Below are 22,570 nucleotides of genomic sequence, written 5' to 3' on the forward strand. Positions count from 1 at the left end.
TCGGTGTGATACCTCTGGGGCGGGGCAGGCCGGAGGGGCATAGGAATCAGGGCTGTTCCCCAGAAGGGTTCAGTTGGGAGCCTGGGGAAAAGTCCACAATAAATGGACTTGTTCCTTTCTCCCTTACTGTGAGCTGAACCAGTGCGACTCCTCTGGCGTCTCTGGAGTTATTCCTGACTGACGCTCTGTAAACGAGAGCAGGGCCTCCAGTACCGACCTATATAGAGCTATGTTGGGCAGGGGCGCGGACCCCTCAGCGGCGAAGTTATATCGAGCTAACCCCCGTCATCATCGCTACCACCTCTCGGGGAGGTGGAGGACCCACGACAGGGGGAGAAGCTCCCCCCCCGGCACAGGCAGTGTCTTCACCAAGCGTGGAGACAAGCCCTGAGGCTCAGCATCATGTAGAGCTCCCTGGGATTGTTTCCAGATGTGCAGGCCAGTAGCAAGGGCTGGTCCCTGCACTGGAGTGGGGCCCAAAGGGACCTCGAGCAAGGGCCTGCTCTGACCCCACGTGGGGACTCGCTTCCTGGGGAAAGAGGCTACTTCTCAGCGAGAGATGCACAACGACAAGATACGCATGAGAGAGACTTTCCCAAGCAAACACCCCTGTCACCTGCCAGCTGTGAGATGGAAAAGGAGCCCTGGACAGAGCATGAACTTGTGCATGGCCCTTAGGGAAGGGAGGCGAGGGGCAGAGCTCAGGGCTCCTGCTCCACTCAGTGCTCCTTGTCAACAAGCAAACGTCCCCGTCCCCCGTGCCCCGGTGGGAACGGAGCAGCCCAGCACGAGGCCCTGGCTGAGCGGCCAGGGGTGTTGGAGACGGAGCGGAATGTGACGGGCTGACAGTGAACGGGAGAAGATGAATTGCTCGCTCTTTCAAAGCGTGCGCCTGCAGATGGCAGCTCAGCGGTGATCCCCAGACAGCCCTGTCTCCCCAGCGCCAGCACCACCCAGCTGGGGAGACAAGTGCCATTTCCCACAGATGCCAGTCTGGGAGCTACCATGGACAAGCCACAGGCCCCACATACAGTGGCGGCTGCTGATTCCCCTTCTGAGCTCAGGGAAGCCCAGGGACATTTAGGCAAACACTGACCCCCTTGGGAGAAGGTCCAGCCAGCCCCGGTGCGGGGGACCGAGCCTCTTGGGGGTTATCTGCTCCTCCTACCTGCCTGGTTCGTGGTGATGTTGACAACGGCAAATCGCCTGGGCTCCAGGCTGAGGTCAGACACGCCGTTGACAGCCTCCACCCAGAAGGAGTAGTTCATGTGGGCCATAAGGTTGGCCACTGTGAGAGCAGCCTGGGCCAGGCTCATCTGCTGGGGGAGGAAGCGGACCCCGCTGCCACACGCCTCGCACGGGCGCAGGTCCCACGTGCAGCGCCTGCAGATCACGTTGTACATGACGTCAGTGCGCCCCCCCTTGTCCAGGGGCGTGGCCCACTCCAGCATCACCGAGGTGCCATTCACACTGGAGACCAGGTTCACAGGAGCCGAGGGGGGCCCTGGAAAGGAAGCAGAGATTCATCCAGATTGGTCGGGTGCCGTGCCCAGAGATGCGGGGGGGAGGAACAGGGAATGGGAGACAGAAAAGCATATGGGCGGGTGATGTGATCTGTGGGAAAGAACAGTAGTGATCCTGGCCGACTAGAGGGTGACATGTCCTGGGTGTGCGGGGGAGGAAGGGAAAGGGGCAGGGAATAGCACAGCCTAGATCCAGGCTGCTCTGAGGGTGACATGCAGTGTGAGAACCTAAATAGAATTGTGGATCAATTGCACAGTTCATTGCGTAACCGTTTTGGTGTGTTATAAAAGGTACATAGAGAGACCAAGTGAGCAGTGTCAGTCCAGGGTGGACTCACAACAGGACGGTGAAGCAATTATCTCGCCTCTCAGACAAGACTGGCTTCAAGCACCAAGCCATTTTCCAGCCCAGGAAAAACCAGTGAGGAACCATCAACGGAAATGGGAACAGCTTGAAGGTGAAAAGAAATCTCCCATCTTTGGAAACTAAAGCCTGGTCTACACTCGAATATTACATCAACGTAACGACATCGCTCAGGGGCGTGACAAATCCACCTCCCTGAGCGGCGCAGTGAAGTCGACTGAACCCCTGTGCTAGGCTGCGTTAGGGCTTCCATCCACGTAGCTACTGCCCGTGGGGAGGCGGCTTGCCTTCCTGTCGGCACAGCTAGTGTCTACTGAGTGGTGCAGCTGTGGCATTTCAAGTGTAAAGACGCTCTAAGAAAGGAGGGCGTTTTCACCACTGAACACCTGCAGTGACTGAGGGAAGATACCTGCAAACCCTTTTAAAAGTGAAAATCAGCCAGGCCTTGAGGACAGTCTTGAGGCAGGAGGGCTGCCCAGGAAGCAACAGGTCATTTGTATTAGGAAAGGGATTTTATCTAAGATGAAAGCATAAAGCCTGGAGCTGTGCCGTTAGCTCTGTTTTCTGGGTAACTGGTACGTTTGCTTTCCCCTCGCTACTTCATCTTTGAATCTGTGGCTTTTCTATTAACTGAACGGTTTGTTTATTTTCTTCTCAGGCAGGTCTCTGCTGTGCACACTGCGTGGAGTGCATGTGCCAAACTGAACTGATAACTGGGGGGCCGGTTTTGTGCTTTTTGGGGTGACAAACCAGAGGGGAACAGTCCCAGTGCCTGGTCGCTAGCATCCTGGGAAGACTCAGGACTGGACAGACGGTTGGTGTCACCGTGCAAAGTGGAGCTAGGCTGGCAAAAGCCAGGATGAGACTCTGTACGTGTGCTATGAGGGAACTGGAACACAGCTGTGCAGCACCACGGCCCCACGGTTATAGGGAAGGTGCTCAAGGAACCCTTTACTGGTCTAGCTGGACCCCAAAACATCTCAGGCAAAACCTCTGTTTTCCATCTCCTCCAGGCACCCCCAGCATCACGCTGGAACACCAGGGTCAGCATGGACACAGAGGAGAGAGTCAGTTACCCACCCTCTGCCACAGCACCCCCATGCTAGACCCTGGCTGGGGGGAGAGTGCTCTCTACTCAGTAACTCACCTGGTTTCCCATCCCATCCAAGAGTGGTTTCCCATCCAAGGGTTAGACAAGCCTCACGTTATTTAGCCTGGGAGATCTCAAGGGATCACATCATCACGTGGCACAGACTGCTGATGAAGATGTGCTGGCAAAGCGGTGTGGGGTCTTTGCCCAGCATCTGCCAGCACCAGGCCTGGCTGGCACCCATTTGATCGGTCTGAGCACCAACGTGTCACAGAGCGATCAAGCCCTCTCAGATCTGCTGCCTCTCTGGAGGAGCCCTTCCCGCCATGGGGTGGGTTTGACGCGACTGCCACTCCAGCAGTGCTGCACGCTGACATGTCACGTGTAGAATGTGAATGAAAACCGCCTGCATTCCACAGGGACATTTCAACAACTCCTGATTGCATCCAGACCTTCCCTGGACAGCACTGGAATTGCAAAGGGGACAGGGTGACCTGAGTGGGAAAGTACTTCCCGTCCTGACATGAATGGAGACTTTCGGGTACGAGACAGGGAAATGAAACAGGAACGGTATTTCCCCCAACCCACAAACACGGATACACACAAAAACAAATCCCCCTAAAAACACTTATACAGGTGCACACACGTGCCCCAGAAACACGCATACACATTTTCTTCAGATGGATGAAACAGCCCCAAAAACACAGGCATGGACTCAGCCCACACAGAGAGATCTACAAACATGTATATAACTCTAATGATTTATGTCTGTGCACATACACCCTCTCTGGAGACACACAAACACAAGCACCCTACACATAGTATATAACAAATAGAAGAAAAGGGAAGTTGATAGTAATGAATATAAATCAGAAGCTAGGAATTGTAGAAAATTGATTAGGGAAGCAAAGGAACACAAGGAGAAATATATGGTCAGCAGAGTTAAAGACAACAAGAAAGAGTTTTTTAAGCTATTAGGGACAAAAAGAATCCTAACAAAGATATTGGCCCATTACTGGATGGAAATGGTCGAATTATCAATAATAATGGAGCAAAGACAGAACCATTCAATACATATTTCTTTTCTATATTTGGGATAAATCAGATGCTGTAGTCATGTCATATGATAACACAGTTTCCAGTCCACTAATATCTCAGGGGGATGTAAACAACAACTAATAGAACTAATAGAGGGTAATATGATTAATGTTGATCAACATGGGTTTATGGAAAATAGATCCTGTCAAACTAATGTGATCTCTTTTTTTGAGAATACACGTTTTGTTTATAAAGGCAGCAGTGCTGATATCATGTCCTTAGACTTCTATAAGGTGTTTGACTTGGCACCGCAAAATATTTGGATTAAAAAACCAAACATGGCACACATTAAATGAATTAAAAGCTGACTAACAGCTAGGTCTCAAAATGTAATTGTCAATGGGGAATCATCACTGAGCGGGTGTTTTTCCTAGTGGGATCCCGCAGGGATCTGTTTTTGACCCTATACTATTTAACATTTTTACCAGTGACCTGGAAGAAAACATAGACTCATCACTGATAAACTTTGCAGATGACACAAAAAATGGGAGTGGTAAATAATGATGAAGAAGACGGGTCACCAATATGGAGCAATCTGGATTCCTTGGTAAGCTGGATGCAAGCAAACAATATGTTTTAATATGACTAAATGTAAATGTGTATCTCTAGGAACGAAGACTGTCGGCCATACTTGCAGGATGAGGGACTCTATCCTGGGAAGCACTGACTCTGAAAAAGATCTGGGGGTCATGGAGGAGACTCAGCTGAACACAAGCTCCTAGTGAGACTCTGTGGCCAAAAAGGCTAATGTGAGTCTGGGATGCATAAGCAGGGGCATGTCTAGTAGGAGCAGAGAGGTTATTTTACCTCAGTATTCGGCGTTGGCGCGACTGCTGTGGGAATACTGTGTCTAGTTCTGGTGCCCACAATTCAAGGAGGAGGTTGACAAATTGAAGTGGATTCAGAGAAGAGCCATGAGAATGATTAAAGGATTAGAAAACCTGTTTTACAGAGATAGATTCACAGAGCTCGGTCTATTTAGCTTAACAAAGAGAAGGTTAAAGGGTGACTGTTGCAGTCTATAAGTAGTTACATGGGGAATAAATATTTAATAATGGGCTCTTCAGTCTAGCAAAGAAAGGTCTAACAAGATCCAGTGGCTGGAAGTTTACCCTAGACGAATTCAGATCGGAAATAAGGTATGAATTTTTAATAGAGAGAGTAATTAACCATTGGAACAACCTGCCAAAGGTCGTAGTGTATTCTCTATCGCTGATCATTTTTAAATCAAGATTGGATTTTTTTTCCCTAAAAGATCTGCTCTGATCAGGTCTTTTTAAATCAATGATCACAATGATCACTTCTGGCCTGGGAATCCAGGTATCTATGGCATCCACATGCAGAGAGACAGGTCCCATCTACACTAAGAAAACACAGCAGCTTACATGCTTTAAAACCCTTATGGAATCAAGGCACATTGCAGCTTTATCGTGTTAGCTACCCTGATTGAAACACATTCCTTTACCCTAATGTAGCCATGCCTCCAGGATCCACCCAGGTGTTTCTAACACATTCACAGGTGCCCTCGCCTCCCACAGACAGATCCTCCCTCGCCAACCTGGCCCTTCCCACTGGGATGGCAATCTCCCTCGGCTGCTGCAGCCAGGCTGCTCTGGGTTCCGTTCCCTGCGTGCTGTGGAACGTGGGGGGCAGGCTGGGGGCAGGCTGAGGCAGATGAGCCGGTACTTACGCGTGCAGGCTGCCGACGGGGGATCTTGTGCTGCCCGGTAGAAGCTGCTGTCACAGCGGCACACCTGTGCGGCCCGGCTCGCTGAGTGGCTGTGTCGGGGGCACTTGGCACACAGCTGGTCCCCAGGGGCCGACTTGTAAAAGCCCAGCTCGCAGGCTAGAGGAGAAGGGAGAGGAAGGCGGTCAGAGGGCTGCACCCGGCGCAGACCCACCCACTGGCTTGGTAAATCCCACGTCTAGACACTGAGCTCAACGGCCCTGCGGGAGAGATACTCGCTCTGTGAGAGCGCTGCCCCTGCCCCTCCAAAGGGACTGCCCAGCTCGCCAGCCCGCCCTGTCCTTCTAGACGCCCTGGCGAGCCCAGGGGCAGGATGCTGTAGGCTGCCCACATGCCTCTGCATGAAACTGAGCCCGGCTCCTGGCTGGCTCTGCCCTGCCCTGCCCTGCCCTGCCCTCCGAGGGCTGTGCACCAGCTGCTGCTTCCCAGCACGAGGCAAGGGAGTGGGCCATGCGCAGCACGAAGTAAGCGAGATGCCCAGGCAAGCAGGGGGAGGAGGCCCGGCCGGGGGGTGGTTCAGCCATATCACAGGCCTCCCCGGAGGTTTCATGTGCTGGCTAATAATCTGACAGGCCTCGGCGCTTGTAAAGCCAAATGAAACCATGAAGAGAACCATCCCCAGAGGTGCCAGAACCACGCTGACATTCCAGCCACGTGCACCCAGCCTGACATCCGGCCTCCTCCAGACTCTGCTCCCCTGCAACCTGTGCTGCTCTCTGCAGGTTCCAGGTGGGCTGCTGCACCGGGCACCTGGGGACTGGCCAGTCCTGGCTGATTATGCAGGATGACGCTGTCAGTGGATGCAGCTGAGCTGTATACCCGGGGCTGCGTCGTCGGCACTGCGAGGGACAGCTGGGAGCTTTCGTTCCTGATCCCTAATTCCCGTCTGTGTGGGCAGGAGCAGAGATGCCTGGGAGGAGCTGACAGGTGAGCAGGAGGGAGGGAGCAGCAGAGCACAGCAGCTCAGGGCCAGCTCTGCTCCCTTCCCTCCTCCCGAGCAGCATGTCCTCGGAGCAGCTCTCCCAGAGCTACTGTCAGCTTCCCCTGAGCAAACCCTCCGAGACATGGGGAGGGCAGCAGGGACCCAAAGCTGCTGGAAAAGGGTCTCCTCCCACCTCCTCTACCCCCCAAAGAGTACGGGACAGGACGCCTGACTGAGCTTCAGCGTGGCATGGAGCTCCCTAGGCAGCACAAGAGGTCCGGCCAGGAGAGTGGGGGTCTCATCCCAGCTCCGCCAGATGCCCTTGTGTGACCCACAGCCAGTGACTCAGCCCCTAATGGGGATGCCTCCGTTTTCGGGTGCCTGGCTTGAGGCAGGTCAGTTCCGTGCCTGCGGTGCTGGGCTTTGGCCCAGTTGCCAGCTCTCGCAATCTCACTGTGTGTCTTGTGAAGCGTGTCGTTTTTCTGAGCTGTCATGTCCCACAGACACGTTGCCAGCCCTGCGGGGGTCGGAAGAAGCTGGAACGCGTGACCGGAGCACGCCGCGCAGGCTCAGACACCAGACGGCCTAGCACCAACACTTATCCGCTTTGTACATCTTGTGATTCTTGAGCCAATCTCGTGGATTTGGACTCATGATTTCTGAACATTGGGGCCTGGCCATGCTGCTCTGGGCATCTGTCTGGCCTTCGCTCTCTGTGCCGGTGTCTACAATGCAGAGGCCCGTATGCACCTTCCTCCCAGCGCCGGCACAAGGATGATGCTCCTCAGACGCATGGTGCTTCAGAGCTGTTCCCATGGGGGCTGGCTCCAGATCCCAGCAGTGGAGCTGTGCTCGCTCATGCCCTGAGCTGGCAGGGCTCCTGCAAGAAGCATTAGTGAGGATGCTCATCCTCTGGATTTGTGCTTTCGGACCCAGGAGCTGGAGCCAACCCCCTAACATTAGGGGCAGTGAAGTCAGAGCCAATTTGTCACCGCATGCGGCTCCCATTTATCAGCTCTGCAGAGACAGCTGGCCAGGAAGAATGGGAACACAGACCATGACAGATATTCACTGAGCAGGAGTAGTAATCATTTAGAATTTAATGTTGTAAAGAAATGTTAATTACCTGTGACGATGATTCACATTTATTTTAGACATAGTCAAGGGGAAAATGATGGTCAATTACCACCCTTTATACGGGCTCCATATGAAACACGGTACTGGGCCGGGCTGGTGTGAATGTACGATGGTGTCTGGGCTGTGGCATAGGTCAGACACTCGGCCAGATCCATGCGGGTGCTTTTCATCACTAGGGCTGTGGAAAGTCCCCAGAGCAGACCAGGGGATCTTGGCCACTGTCTCTGCTGGAGCCAGAACGTGCGTACTGCACAGTTCCTGTTCCAGGGTCCTGGCGAGTGTGTGCACGCATGCCAGATGGCCTCGGTGGCAGGCAGGTGAGACAGTGTCTGTGTCAGGCTATGCTAAAGCGGAAGCCCATCTACTAGAAAGAATGGATTGTTCCTTGGGCTACACATCCCTCCCGTCTGTCAATCCTTCTGCGCTGGGGGAGACCAGGCAGATAATGCTTGTGTCCGTGTGTGGGCACCTATTTGATCAAAAGCATGTTACCAACCCCATGGGCATGTCCCATTCCCACACCTCTGGTCCTGCGAGGCCAAGAGAGTGTGGGAGAACAGGCACTGAGTGATGAGTGGTGGGGCGAACACACCAGCAGGGAATTGCCGTTGGGTAAAAGAACTGAAGAGGCAGGACACTCACAGCTGCCCAGACATTAATTACTCGAACACTTACCGAACGAGCTCTTGGCTACAGGCTGTTCAACGCAGCCCGTGGCCAGCGCAGAATTCCATGCCATGGTCCAAAGCAACCGATAGCAAAGTTCTCCAGCTCTATTCGGTGTTGCTGGACAGTTCCAGCTGCTGGAAGAGCCCTGCGGGGAGTAGTCCACAGGAGACCACGGGGGTTTATTTTGATGTAGGTCCGTGCTGCTGTCCCATGCAAAAGGTGTGCAGACAGACAGACCGACAGACCGACAGCTGTAGGCAAAGACCACGCACGAGACACACGGCAGCATGGAGCAGCAGGCTCAAAACACTCTTGCCTGCTCCATCGCCCCTTCCAGAATCTCTCCGCACACGGAAGCCACGCCAGCCCCACCCTTCCTGGGCTCACGGTATACATATCCTAGTCTGGTGGCCAGCAAGCTTAGGTCTAGACCGGGGCGTGGTAGCAGAGCTGCTTCCAGTGCTCTGAGCTGCCAGAGGAGGAGAAAGGGAGTTCCTGAGGTCCCTGGGACAAGGACTTGGATTGGATTCCCCAACACCCAGAGAGAGCGATGCCCTGGTGCTACCATAACCGGAGCGCGGTGAACATGGCCCAGCATTGTCCGGGGATATTCATTCAAATCCTTACACAAATGTGCCAAGGCATGTCTGTGCCCCTTTGGGGACCGCTTTCTGCTCCCTGCCTAGGGCGTGAAATGGCAAATCTCCAGCAACTGCTGCTGAATATCCGTGGACAGCCCGGGTCACCTTCCGTAGGGCACCCTCCTGCTGAGAGGTTTGTTCATCCAGAGAGGGCGCAGGGTCATGTGACCTCCTCTGTCCAACCTGCTCAAAAGCGCTGGAATTCTAGATTTCTACTGCTGGCCGAATGGGACCGTGAAGGAGCTGCTAGCGGATCCCAGCGTGCCCCTCCCTCCCCACGGAGCGCCCGTGAGACCGTGGTGCGACCCGTCTCAGACACAGGCTCCTCTGGGAAAACCCCAGTCTGCTCACAGAGCTGAAACGATTAGCCCAGCTCTAACCAGCAGGCAGTGCTACGGTGTCAGTGCAGGAGCTGGGACACTCACAGGGGAGCAGGTTTAATTAGTGCACTGGGGACTGTAGTCGGGAATGGTTATCTGGCACTGCTTCCTCCTCTACACACACACATCTAGACACACACCCACAGAGCACACCCATGACAACCATCAGGGTATGCACAGGAAATCTCTAACCCAAAGCGCTTGTGCCTCTGGCTCTCAAAGCAAACATACCCTTGCATGAAACCTACACTTGCTTCTAAACCATTTCAGTGTCACTTGGACATTATGCCACTTCTGATGCCAACATCACGTGGTTTCTGCTCCAAGCCACCCACCACAGTGATTGGATTCAGTGGCTCTGCTTCCGGCGCACCCCATCCACACCTCCCACGCTGGAGCTGCAACTCGCCCTCTCCACATCCCAGCTCCTGACACCTCCTTGCACTCACTGCCCACACTGGGAGGTCTCTGGCAATGACCAAGTGTGCGGCAGGCTTTGCCAAGCCATCTGTAGCTTGGGCCATTTGTTTCCCTCTCCCTTCATCCTCTGGGAACAGAATAACATCTGCTAATAAGCTGGCAGGGTAGCAGAAATGATAGATGAACCTGTCAAAGAAATGACAGCCAAGAATCAGCCACTCTGTGTGTCCCAGTTGGTGTTCATGGGGGGAAGCGATCTGGGGAAGGAAAGGCTGCTTTGGGAATGGTGGGAAGTGGATGAGCAGCCAGCTTGGAGCTCATGGCTGGGGTCCTTCTTGTCTCTGTTCTCATCAGGAGCACTGAAGGCAGGCTGCAGCCCAGAGATCTGTGTGTGAAGGCAGCAATGCTGCTGGGAGCCCATTCGGTGATCATGCCATGTGTGTGTGGACCCCAGCTCTGTACCCCACGGTGGCATAACTCTGATCTCCTGCTGTATTGCTCAGACACTCTTAGCACCTTTCCAGCCTTAAACAGGGTCTGTGTCGCTTGCAAGCTTCTCTCTCTCACCAACAGAGGTTGGTTCAATAAAAGATATTCCCTCACCCTCCTTGTCTCTCACATACATTGTTTACAGTGGTGCAGATTCACCCCACTGGGCGAGGAGCTGGTTTCAGTAAGGAAGACAACAGGGAATTCTTACCAATATGAAATTGGCTAGGCTAAAGACACTCTGAATGTGGGACTACCAGTCACTGGCATACGTGCAAGCAAAGGGCATCCAATTCAGCTGCATGCCAAGTTTACAGATTATGTGACCGGTCAATGGAACAGGTCGAGTCCCACAGGCCATGTGCTAGCAGCCAAGAACGGAGAAGCTCTTTGTTTTTTCTAGTTGTGCAAACTGGGGCCACACCAGTGCAGGCTGGCTGTGTCCCAGACTGAACTGTCATTCCGGGCAGCATGCCAGCTTGAAAGGGGGAGATGCAAGGTGTGCATGTCTTCGTGTTTCTGTTGTGAATGTAACTGTGGAGGAAGCTGCAGCATTGACAGCCCAAGGAAATGAAAGCCTCTGACAGAAGAGGGCAGCACAAAGAGCACTCGTGCAACTTCCCCCATGTCACCTGCCACAGGCCTGGACGTGTTTGTGATGTGGACTCCGGTCCAGTGGGAGCCAAATGCATTTCACACGTGTGTCCCTGAGTACTCATCAAACGATGGCTGAGTCAGTACCAGGAGGGGTTGACTCCAATGGGCAGCTTCCCAGCGACGTGTAAGATTCCACTAGCCTGCTTCTCCTGTGCCTTTCACCTCCTGATGTCAGTTATACCTCTGCTGCCGGGTGGGAGCACACCACCCCCAAATCACAACTCTCTGCGCCCTCCCACTGCAGGTCCCATGCTGCACTGATGGTGCACTCACACTGCCTGGGTGTGCCTGATGACACACGGGGCAGGAGAGTAGCCCAGCAGCACAAGAGGGATCATAGCACACAGCAGAGCTGGTGACATTTTCTAGTCAAAACGTCATTAGAATAGAAAACAATTATTCATCAAAATGGTTTTTTTGAGTATGGAGCTCCGCTATTGCTGCAGGGAATTTCCACAGTGATGAAGTCCCCTAATTTACTGGGCACCCGAGGCAAGTTCAAGGACGTGACGGGTTCAGAACAGAATCCTGTGTGCTAATTGCACATGCCACAGCGTGCAGGAGACGTTAGGGCCCATGCGTTACCAGGTAGGAGTCTGTGCAGACAAGGCCCTTTCCCAGGGGCCATAGCGCCAGGCGATTCAGTCAAATGGTCAAAGGGGCCCCTGAACAATTAGTGATATGTGGGCGGTGGAAGGGAAAGATTAGAAAGCAGAAACACGAATGACTTGTCTTCACTCTCCAGCCCCATCTTGGCCTCTCCCTGCCCTGCCTGTCATCTCTCAGCTGCTGTCAGCCCAGCTCCGCGTCGCCAGCTTTCAGCACTTGTTTGTTAAACATTTTCTTACCAGACCATCGCGCTTCCCCTCTCTTGTAGGAGGAGCTCCTGGTTAACACCCACAAAGCCATCACCTCATCCTCCTTCAGCTCCTGCCTTCAAACCCCCCTTTGCCACAATGCCTATGAAAAACTCAGCAAAGTTGGGCAGCCAGTGAGCCGGGACCATTGCTCCCCCCGCCACTGGCCCGCATTTCCTCCTTGTGCTCCCCCACGTGTCTGCGTGAGCCCACGGCCGCTTCGTCTCTTGTCCTAGACTCAGACTCTCAGCTCTTCGGGGTGCAGCCTCCCTGTCTGTCCTGGTTGTATCGCGCCTGGCACCACAAGGCTCCAAGTTGCTACCACAGTGCAAAGAAGTATTGGTAAGAATTGAAGAGGAAGGCCAGCAGTGCCTTGGACTGGGTGGGGCCGGTCAAGCAGGCTCTCTCGGCCCTGGCCCAGGGGGGCTCTTACTATGAAGCCACGGGGGGTGGGGGTGTTCCTTACTTTAATAAATAAAACATCTCCCTGCATGTGAACTGAATCACCAGGCGCATCCTGGCAGGATCTTCCAACTCTGACCCACCGGCTGAGTCTTGGCCCACGTTACCCGAGCTCAGATGCCTTGGGAAGCACCAGGGCAGGACACTGTGCTCCCCAGGCATTCCCATGCCAGTTGCCCAGCTGCCTCCCCACCGCGCCAGTGGCTTGCCGGCAGGAAAGAGGGGCTCTGCTCTGCTCTGCTGTTTTGAAAGGAATCCCCCTCACCCAGGGCATCGGCAGGTGACGCTCTCCGGTGACCGATGGGAACCTCCCTTTAAACCACGGCAGTAAAAGCCCTTGGTATGTCCGCCGGCATTCTCTGTCCTTCCCCGGACTGCTGCATGCCTGCCTGACCGAGGGAACATCTGCGCCCTCCCCCTTGCTCTGGGGCTGCCTGTGCCCATTCTCCTCCCCTCTGATCCAAGGGCCAGCTGCACCACAGCCCTCTCCCACTCACCAGTGACCCGGCTGCATCCATGCTGCTCCCGGCCACACGCACGGGGAAGGCTGGGTCCCCCTGGGGGTGGCTCAGTCCATGCTGGGCCTGCCCCAGCCCTTCTCTGCGCCAGGATGTCCTACACCCCCTGGGAAGACGGCAGGTGGGCAGGATGCTCCCGGGCCCCGGGTTCACTATGGTGACAGCTGCTTTGCCCTGTGCACTTGCCATTCAGTGCAGGGACCGCAGATGGACAGATCCTTTGGCCAGGGCGACGGCGCAGACACGAAGCCTGTGCTGGGTCTGCGTGACAGGCCCTGTCTCAGGGGACCCGCCTCGCCAGGACTGGACGGCCAGCGGCAAAGCCGCTCAGGCAGGGGCTGCCGTGCACACGGCTGACTTTCTGACAGGCTGCAGTCTCAGAGGGATTTGCTGGGGGGGGCGAGAGGGCAGGCTCGCCAGCCTCACCTGCCAGCCACTTCAGACGTCGACCGGGGCCACGGCCCAGTTCCTGCGCTGGGGAGAGGAGCAGCGGCAGGGCGATCAGACAGCCTTTGACGAGCTTCCAGCCAGAGGAGAGAGCTGCATTTCCCAGGCAGTTAAGGGAACAATAACCAGCCTATTGACCGTGAAACGGGAAACTCTGGGGAGAGACGGCGAGCGGCAGCCGGCCTAGCGAGAGCGTGACGACAGGGCCAGTGCCACCCCGCCAGCCACGGTGAGACACTTCCATTCCAATCTGCGGAGCCGGCCAGTGCTTGCTCTGTTTCTGCCCTTGATCTGCAGTTCTGAGCAGTCTCCAGGGACAGGGCCCAGCTGCTCATTTCCAGAGTTATTGGCTGGGTGGGGACAGGAGAGGGGATCCTTGCTGCACAGACATGAAGTGTTGAACAGGGATGAAACCAACGTGGTTGTATAGAAATGCCTCTATGCCTCTATGGGGTTTTCATATAACTTCTGAGCCGGGATCTAGTTTGCTATTCAAGTCCGTAGGTGGTTCAGGACAATTTCTTAAAATCTGATTGGTTTCATCCGCTCGAAGTACTACAGGACTTTTCCACAAGCGAAAGGTTCTTAATTGCATGCCAGCGCCTTGCTTTTCTTTGGTCAGAACTGCCTTGACGGCTCCTTTCTGCTAGGATAAGCAGGGCCTGGGGCAGGTCTCTGGCCTGTCTTACACAGGAGGTCAGACTAGATGATCACGATGGTCCCTTCTGGCCTTGGAATCCATGAACCTACGACTGCGTAGCTACACACCGGTACTGAACAGCAAACACCCTGTGACCCTCCCAGCACGCCCAGGATGCAGTGAGAGCAGTGCCTCTGCCAAGGCGCTTTCCTCCACAGATCACATTGCTCAGCATTGGGGCGAGAAGGGCGCGATCAGCCCAAGAAATGGCAGGAGTTTCCAATGAGCTGGAACTTTAGGGACCCGTTTCTGCACACTGCTCACTCAGCTTTTGAAGAACCCACCCCTTCCGCATCTATTTCCTCTCCCCGGTGGTGCAGGCCTGTTACAGAGAAGGCACAGACTGTGCTCTCTTCTGGAGACCGTCAGCTTTCCGGGTGCTCTCCTGTGTCTAGAGTAAAAGGCACTTTGGACTGAGAATGCCTCATAGATCCCTATGCCCGGGGCACTCAGACGTGGCTGATCCCTGTCTCGGGGCAGCACTGTGGCATTTGTCACTTCTCTATTACCGGAAAGGTCAGCGTAGAACGAAAGGGAGCGCTGTGCCCGCAGCACGAGCCACGGCTGTGACTGAGCTAGGCCGCGAAGCACGAGAGCTTGGAGCTTGGTGCACATCTCCCTTCTGGGCAGCACTGGGTGTTTGGCCTCAGATCAAGGGCAGAAAAAGGCCTCAGGACAGCAAGATCCTGGTTTGTGAATGCAAACGAGGGAAGAAAAGCAGCACAAAACAGTAGAGGTTACTCCCCAGCCCCTGCTGCTGTCCTGAAAGAGACGCCCAGGACCTGCCCTGACACGGAAATCCTTGGGTGGCGTGAGTCTGGCCTGGGGGCTGGGGACAGAGGGGGCATGGCATGAGCGTCCTCCACTCTGCAGCAATAAATATCTTCTTGGTGTGCTGGGCTGGGTGTGAGCTCGCTGACAGTTAGGTTCACACTGCCCCGCACCTGGGCTCATTTTACACACTGGGCACACAGTGGAAACTGCTAGAATTGCAGTGATTATCCGGGTGCCCTGAGCTCTCCCTACACACCCCACAGACACACTAGAGTTTCGAAGCGAAGTGGCCCTGCCTGACCCCAGCGACCTTGGCAGCAGGTCTCGTGTGTGAGTTCCTCTCCAGTTACACTGACCTCCAACACCCCACTAGGAAGCAGCCTCGCCTCACTCCCTGAGGAGAAGAGATGCCTTTGGATACGCCTGCCTTTCCCAGGCACCTGCGGATGCGCTGCATGCTCCTGGGCCCAAAAGCCCTTTTCCAGGAACCTCTGACCATTTCCCAGTCACACTCCAGTGACTCTGCTTCATGACCTGACTGGCAAAGGGCAGACGCGCAGGCTGCCTGGGGCACAGCTACAGAGCCAGCTCATGCCCAGTGCTGATTTCTGAAGGAAAAGAAACAGACTCAAACCCCAAAAACTCGGCCCCTAACCCAGCTGAGGCTGCTGAGTGCCAGCTGAGTACAGAAAGACCGGCAGAGGTCTGGCGGAGATTCCGCAGGTTCCTCTCTCAGAGGACTGTGCTCTGTTCCCAGCTCCCTAAGCAAACGTTACGGAGCCTCTTAAATGCTCAGGTCTTCAATTAGCACATGCCTCTGTGCATTTCCCTCCAGCTCGGGGGCGTTGGGTGGGACACGGAGGGACAGGACTCCTCTTCCCAGATCCTGGTTTCCTTCACTTTCAAAAACCAACCCAGGCCAGTTCACAGGCCAGGGATGAAAATACAGTCAGCCGGCTGGCTTGTTTGTTTCTCTCCAGTGGCAGCATTGACAGAGAACTGTGTCTGGTTCTCATAGAGCAGCCGCTGTTTAAACATGCTGCTGAACTTTCCTTGAACACTGCACTGGGCATGAGAAAAGATGGAACTCTCACCCCGGTCCGTCCCAGGGTTGTGGGGTTATGTGAATCCACTGGGCAGATCAAAGGACGCGAAGAAGCCCTTGGGAATTTGCAGAACATTAATAACAGGAGCCATTTTAAAGCATTTTCTTCTCAGACAGTCCTCACTCGATGTAATAAAAAATGTCAGCAAACGGTCTAGCTGCCAGCGAGCCTTATCCCACGTTTCTGACAGCGCAAGAGGACTTTTCTTCTTTTCGTGGAGGGGTGGGGGATGCGGGAGGAAGGAGGGAGTTACAAGGGGGATCAGATGACAATCAGAGTTTGGTTGCAGCCTTAAGAATGGTGTGTGGTGTATAGGAAACTGTTAAAATGCAAACTCTTCCTTTCAGCGTGAGGGATTTCCTCGTCCGGCTGGCAGACTCGGGGGCTCTCTGAGCCAGGTGCAGACAGGCAGCCTTCAGTGAGGTGGGGTGGATTATGCCTCTGTGTCAGAGAGCAGCCTGCCTTGTCTCTGTGTTGGGTTCGTGTGTCTCCTCATTCTGAATTCTAGGAAATAGTCATGTTCTGTTGCAACCTTCCAGCAAGACTCTTGATCTAACTTCTCTGAGTCCCCAGGAGTGGAACAGTGAGGTTATCCCCTCTCCATCCTGAACCCGCACACCTCCTGGGCTGAGATTAACCCCTGGTTCTGCCAGCACAGCCCTCGCCACTTGAGCGAAAGGCCCCCCCGGGCAGGCACTAAAAGAAATGCCCTTGTGCTCAACAGAAGGCCACATGTTCACACAAATACAGTGCCAGTTCTGCTCCCACTGAAGCCAATGAGAGCCAGACTGTGGCTGTAGCTCCCAGCTAACTCATCCGAGATCATGGGGCAGACCCAGCCTCGGACACAGAACAGCTGAGGATTCCTGCCGGCACGGCTGAATCCAGGCGTGTCATTTCTGAGTCACAACGATACGTGATTTTAATGCACACTTCTCTCCCTGAGCAACTGTGTCACAAACACACTAGCTCTCCCCGAGGGGTGTTTGTGAAACGAGCACACGGCAAAGCCTCATCCCCAAGACGGACCAAGCCAGCAGAGTGCCATGAGCCCCTGAACCCAGACAGCTGCACTTCACTTCAGGTGACCACTGACTGGGCATGAGATCGAGGGATTCATGACATGCACCGTACGAGTGCAGCGATCTGATTGGCTGGCACAGAGCTGTCCAGCATAGGAAAACGGGGCTTTCTGCATTGGAACTGCTCGTTGGCCCCTGCAGACAAGTATCCTGTCTCCACTGGCGTGGCCAACACAGGCTGCGTCACAGGCACCTGTCGCACCCCATGGTGAGCCTGAAGTCACCGTGTGTGGCTGCTACACTCAAACCAGCACGTGAAAAGGGTGTTAGAAAGAACAAAGTGCCCGTGCAACACTAATTCAGCCCCTCATCCATACGTAGGCTTCTCTAGGGAGTGTGTGCCAGAGCCCAGCTCTCCTGGCCCCATGCCTCATTCATCATCCTTGTAGAACAAGCTGTGTGCGACCCTGGAATTAAAGACTCTAGGGGAAGAGGTGACCATGTTTGGCCCTGAGAAATGGTGGAGCAAATCCTCCACTGCGCCCAGTAACACTAAGACATTGGCTTTCTGCTCCTGGCCGAGTGAAAAGGCTCATTCCAGCTACAAGGAAATTAATGCTGCAAACTCCTCTCTTGCAAGCTTTGCAAAAATTCCCCATAACGCTGGGCTCATGGAAATGTCCCGAAAAGATCTCAAGTGCCTTAAACGCTCTGTGGGGCCGGGACGATTCTGTTTGCTGAGTGCAGTGAACAAATATCATGACATCAGTCATCGCAGTCCTAACAAACTCTTCAAGGGTTCTCCACCACTTCCCTCCAGCCAGAAATAAGTATCTGTGTTTGGACACACCACCCATGCAGGTACACACATGCCCACACCCTCTACAGTCACCACCCTGGAGCCCCACCGAGAAGAACTTTTCAAGGCAGCTGCTGTGCTATTTCTGTGCTCAATGTCTGCACCAATTTACACCATATGTCTAGTGCTTCCCATGTTTCCGTATGACAGACAGTCATGCTCCTAGCATTCCCCAGAAGCATCTCTCCCCCAGGGCTACCTCACCTAGGACATCTTCCCCCTTCCCCCACGCTCCCCTGCTCCCCAATCTGCTCTCCCCTACCATCACATGTGTAGGACACTGATTTTCCTCTCCTGGCTTTGTTCATAAACATCTATGGATGCAAAACTGTATTCACAAGCATCTAATTACTGAGCCGGGTCTTTCTCCTCTGAATTAGCAATGCCATGGTGCTTTAATTGCTCCATTAAAGTTGCCCACAAGGAAGGTTTAAGGTACATTACATTTGTTGATCGGTTCATCAGCATGAATCCCACTGACTGGAAAAAAAATGAATGGGCTTCCGGATGGTTAACCAGGCTTTCCACCAGCAGCCCATTCCCCTGGCGCTGGAGAACCCAGCCCGTGCTGGGGCCCTGAAACCTGCCCACTCTCTCCCTGTGCCACTGAGGCTCAGACTGGCCATTTCCTATGAGCGTCACGGCCACTCTCATTCACTCTGTGTCACTGACTCAGGGAGCAGAGGTGACCTCCCAGGTCACCTTCCCCCACCCCTCCCCTCTCTGGGTGTGGAGGACACGGTCTGAAGGCTCCGCATGCTATTCCCAGCCCAGGGACCATGTCCAGCCCGAGTGGTGCTGCTGACGGTCTGACACGGTGTTTCATTACATGAAGCCCAGGTTCTGTCTCAGCGTCTGATTCAGCCATGGTGTGTGCTCCGGGTCAGCACGGGCGGAAGCAGGGGTTTGTCCACCAGGATACCTGGGGCATCCTGGCCGTGCTATTGTTAAACACCCATATTCACACGCGAACAAGGGGCTGTGGGCATCTGCCAATTGCTATCCCTGGCCTGCTGTTCTCCAATTTGAGAGCAAAGGCAATGCCACGTTCTTAGGTGACCAGTCCCAGTCAGAGCGCACAGCTCATGGACACCCTGCCGGCGGGAATGCCACAGCACCAAACAGGCACAGAGAACAAAGCGAACCACAGAAATCGGGGCCAGGCCAAGAAAAAGGCACTGATTTCTCCACCAGCGTTGTTCCTAATGAACCCGGGACCAGCTCTGATCCTAAAGTCAGCATGTTTCCCATGTCCCTCGCTCACATTTGTTCACAGAAACACTTCCCCAGAGCTGCTGCGAGCCACATATCCGGATGCCCGATCCAGTGCCTGAATGCATGGATGTAGGTCAGCTGCCAGAGAGCGGTGCACATGATCTGCAGTCACATGACTATATTCCTAATAGGTGTAACGGATTAGCTAGATGCACAGAACTCACAATCTGCTAAAGAGACTTTCACCCGACTTTCCTGAATAGCTTCTTTATATCTTGTGACCAGCCATCAGGAAAAAACAGGCCGTGGACTTCGGAGTCAGTTTCTGAGAAAGGTACAAGCCACGGGAAAGGAGAATTTGAAGGACGGACCATTTCAACCCAAATCCACAGCCACTCGGCATGTCTCCTGGGGAGTGTGCAATGACGACTCAAACGTGCACAGTCCTAACCCCCCGAAGGATCCCTACACGTTACAAACCGGAACGAAATGCTCCTAGGCACCCTCCCCACACCTGCGGGATGGGACGGGAGCTGGGAGCGGTTGGACAGCACACAGCAATGCCACTCGGTGCCTCAGGGCAGAGGTGAAAAGGAATCCTGACTCCAGCTGGAAGTGCAAGGGGAGGCAGCAGGATGTAATGGCCACCACTGGCCTGCAGCTGGAGGTCCCAGAGAGTAGCCCAGCCTCTTCACAGAGCGCTGCGGCTAGAGGGCCTTTGATGACGGCAAATGGCCTGAGTCTCCATTTTATTTCTCCGCAGAATGACACGTCTCCTTCTCCCACACAGCCGCTGGCACAGAGGCACAATGCGATCGGTTTGTCCAGTGCCCACACAGTGACTGGAACAGACGCACAATGCGATCGGTTTCCCAGAGCCCACAAAGCTGCTGTCCACGGTGGAACTACGCAGCCAGTCACCTAGTGCTTGCACTGGGTTGCAGGGTAGGAAGATGCTGATAATAAGAACGACAAGACAAGACACATCCTAACAAAAGGCCCCATGGGAACAAAGCCAATTGTGATGTCACGGAGGGTGAGCGATACAGCAGCGAGTGCCCGAGTGACCCTGGGCAGAGACTATTTCTATGGGAATAGTTTGATTTTGCAGAATTTTTTCTTTTCCGTCAGGAAAATCTAAATGAAATATTATGTTTCAGGTCGGTTCAACCCCACTCGAAACATTTTGGCTTGTTGAACTGAACCGAAACATTTCATTGTCAGCCGGTTTGACAGAAAGCTGCATCTGGCTACGGCGCTGCAGTGCCTCCTGGGAGTTGTAGCTCAGGTGCTTTATGCCCCCATCATAAACTCTCCCAGCTGGCGGTTCTAGCTGGAGAGAGGGTGGCAGCTTACAATAAGCGTGGGAACCGGACTTCAGGCGTGCAGCTCTGCAGGCTACTTGGACAACTGAAAACTGATGAGACACACTGATGACCTTTGGGTGACGTCTGACGGGAAGGTCACAGTCCAGCGTTATTTCCCACCATCCATCTGCAGCAGCGCACAGTGGAGGCGTGTGTAGTGGGGCACGCAAGCCGCTGTGCAAGGCAGGAAGAGGCTAATGAGCTACTGAAGGCCCACTTAGCCCAAATTAAGACACCTGGAGCAGGAAATGGCTTCCAGGGAGGGACTTAAAACGGAGATCCCTGCTCAGCTGGAGGAGAGCAGGCAGAGAGGGCTGGGGCAAGGAAGGCCTAGCAGATCCCCTGCGGATAAGGGAAGAGTTTTTGTTTATGTTGCTTCAGACTTGCCGTGCACTTGGAGAGCCCCAGGAGGGCAGACGTGTCCGTGGCCTCACCTGAGGGCTGGGTCTCTGCAACCTAGAAGGCGTGGGCGTGTGGGTGGCTGGAGCAGCGGAAGACCAGCTGTGGAACCAGGGTTGAAGGGCTGCTGCACCAGGTGATGCCACAAGCAGGCACTCTGATAAGGAAGCGCTGTAACAAGTGCGTGGCAAATCCCAATATTGCAGGGCAACAGGAGCCTGGGCGACTCAGCCAGTCCATCAACCCATTACGAGTGTCAGGCGGGGGCAGGGTATGTACAGCGAATATATTTACACACAAAAGCAAACAGATACAGATCTTGGGACCTCAGGTTCTCGTGCAGAGTTCATTTTTCATCGTGAAAAGTGCCTTTCCGACAAGATTTATAACCCGCCCGGATCTGTCGAAATTGGACATTAGCCGTTTTAATTGTCAGGCGGACAAGAGCAAGATTCCAGTGGCTGTCGCCCCAGCAATTTTTCATTCTCTGTCACTGGGACGCGACGATATAAATCACTCCTCGGAGCGCTAATAATCTTTCTATAAATATCAGAGAAATTCACTTTTAGCTGGGGAAAAATTAAAGATGAGCTACTTTGCCTTTATAGCAGGGCTTAAAATGTGATTCCAGATTAATTTCCTTTTGCCTTTCACAGCCGGACACCTTATTTGTCAAAGCTAAAGATGTTTGAATAGTGCAGGGCTCCCACCCCTCCGCCTTCTTTTGCTGTTCATTTTTCTCAGTACCTGCCGGAGGGATGGAAGGCGGTTCACGAAACCGGATCATGGCAAAAGCATTTCGGAGCCTTTCCGTGCCGGGGGCCGGGAGGCCTGAGCAGCAGAGCTGGGGATTGGTGGACCCCAGCACAGGTGTGGGGTAAGGCAGACAGGTACCCAGCATGCTGCTTCATGAGTACCACTCCCCCCTACCCTCCGCATTCACCTTTTGTGCTCCCTTTATCCTGGGCCTCAGCACAGACGCGGCCGTCTGTCTCACAGGCGGCTAAACCTCACCTGGACTATTTGCTGCAGCCTCCTCCCAAACATTGCCGCCTGCCGCTCTCCCCGGAGGGAATCACGAATGCCCCTGCCGGCTGCATACCTGCCCTGTCCCGCTGAAGTCAGTGGGGGTGGATCCAGCCGCCAGTGCACACCGCGGCTCTCACGCCCGCGGAGTGGTACGTTCCTCCCGTCCCGGGGGGTGCTGAGGCTGCAGCTCCCAGTCTCGGGTTTATCTCTTGGGAGGGAGCCAGTTTTTGCGTGGCCGCCCCACCCGCACGTCTTGCGTTGAAAAGAACTGGGGATCCAGAGCCAGAGCCTTGTCTGGCATCAGCAGGGCGGGTCACAGAGCCTGAGCTGTGGCCTGCAGCCTCCAGCCCCCGTCCTGGCGGCAGAGGGGCGCCAGTGCCGCCCGCCTCTCGCAGCAGGGGTGCCTCCAGCAGGGCGATGGGATCCCCTCGGTCCCCTCCAGGGCTCCCCACTTGCCACTTGCAGGCCCCCCCTTGTTGTTGTCCCCTCCCCATCTTCTCCACTCCACCAGTGCTCCCTGCCTGGCTGCTCTCCGCGGCCCCCTGCACAGGACACCCCCTCTCGCAGCTGGTCCGTAAGCCCTGGCCTCGTTAACCCTCTGCAGCGGTGGCGTTGGAACAATTTGCATAATGGGGGGGGAGGGCTGAGAGCCACTGAAGCAAACTGTAAACCCTGCGT

At 54.6% G+C, this 22,570-nt stretch overlaps 1 protein-coding gene across 3 annotated transcripts in view; it reads right to left on the bottom strand.

Annotated features, from left to right (window-relative positions):
- Window positions 1–22,570, bottom strand: part of EPHA8 (EPH receptor A8) — a 48,883-nt gene that overhangs the window by 17,494 nt on the left and 8,819 nt on the right. For all 3 annotated transcript variants that reach the window (XM_067566273.1, XM_067566272.1, XM_067566274.1), the window contains exons 3-4: window positions 5,766–5,921; window positions 1,169–1,504 (exon numbers count right to left, since the gene is read on the bottom strand). In XM_067566273.1, the coding sequence (XP_067422374.1) occupies window positions 1,169–1,504; window positions 5,766–5,921 (492 nt within the window). The remainder of the gene's footprint in view (window positions 1–1,168; window positions 1,505–5,765; window positions 5,922–22,570) is intronic.

This window comes from Emydura macquarii, unplaced genomic scaffold (genome assembly GCF_026122565.2).
Source record: "Emydura macquarii macquarii isolate MOO-44397 ecotype Brisbane River unplaced genomic scaffold, CSIRO-AGI_Emac_v2 contig_2768, whole genome shotgun sequence".
In the NCBI taxonomy this organism is placed as follows: Eukaryota; Metazoa; Chordata; order Testudines; family Chelidae; genus Emydura; species Emydura macquarii.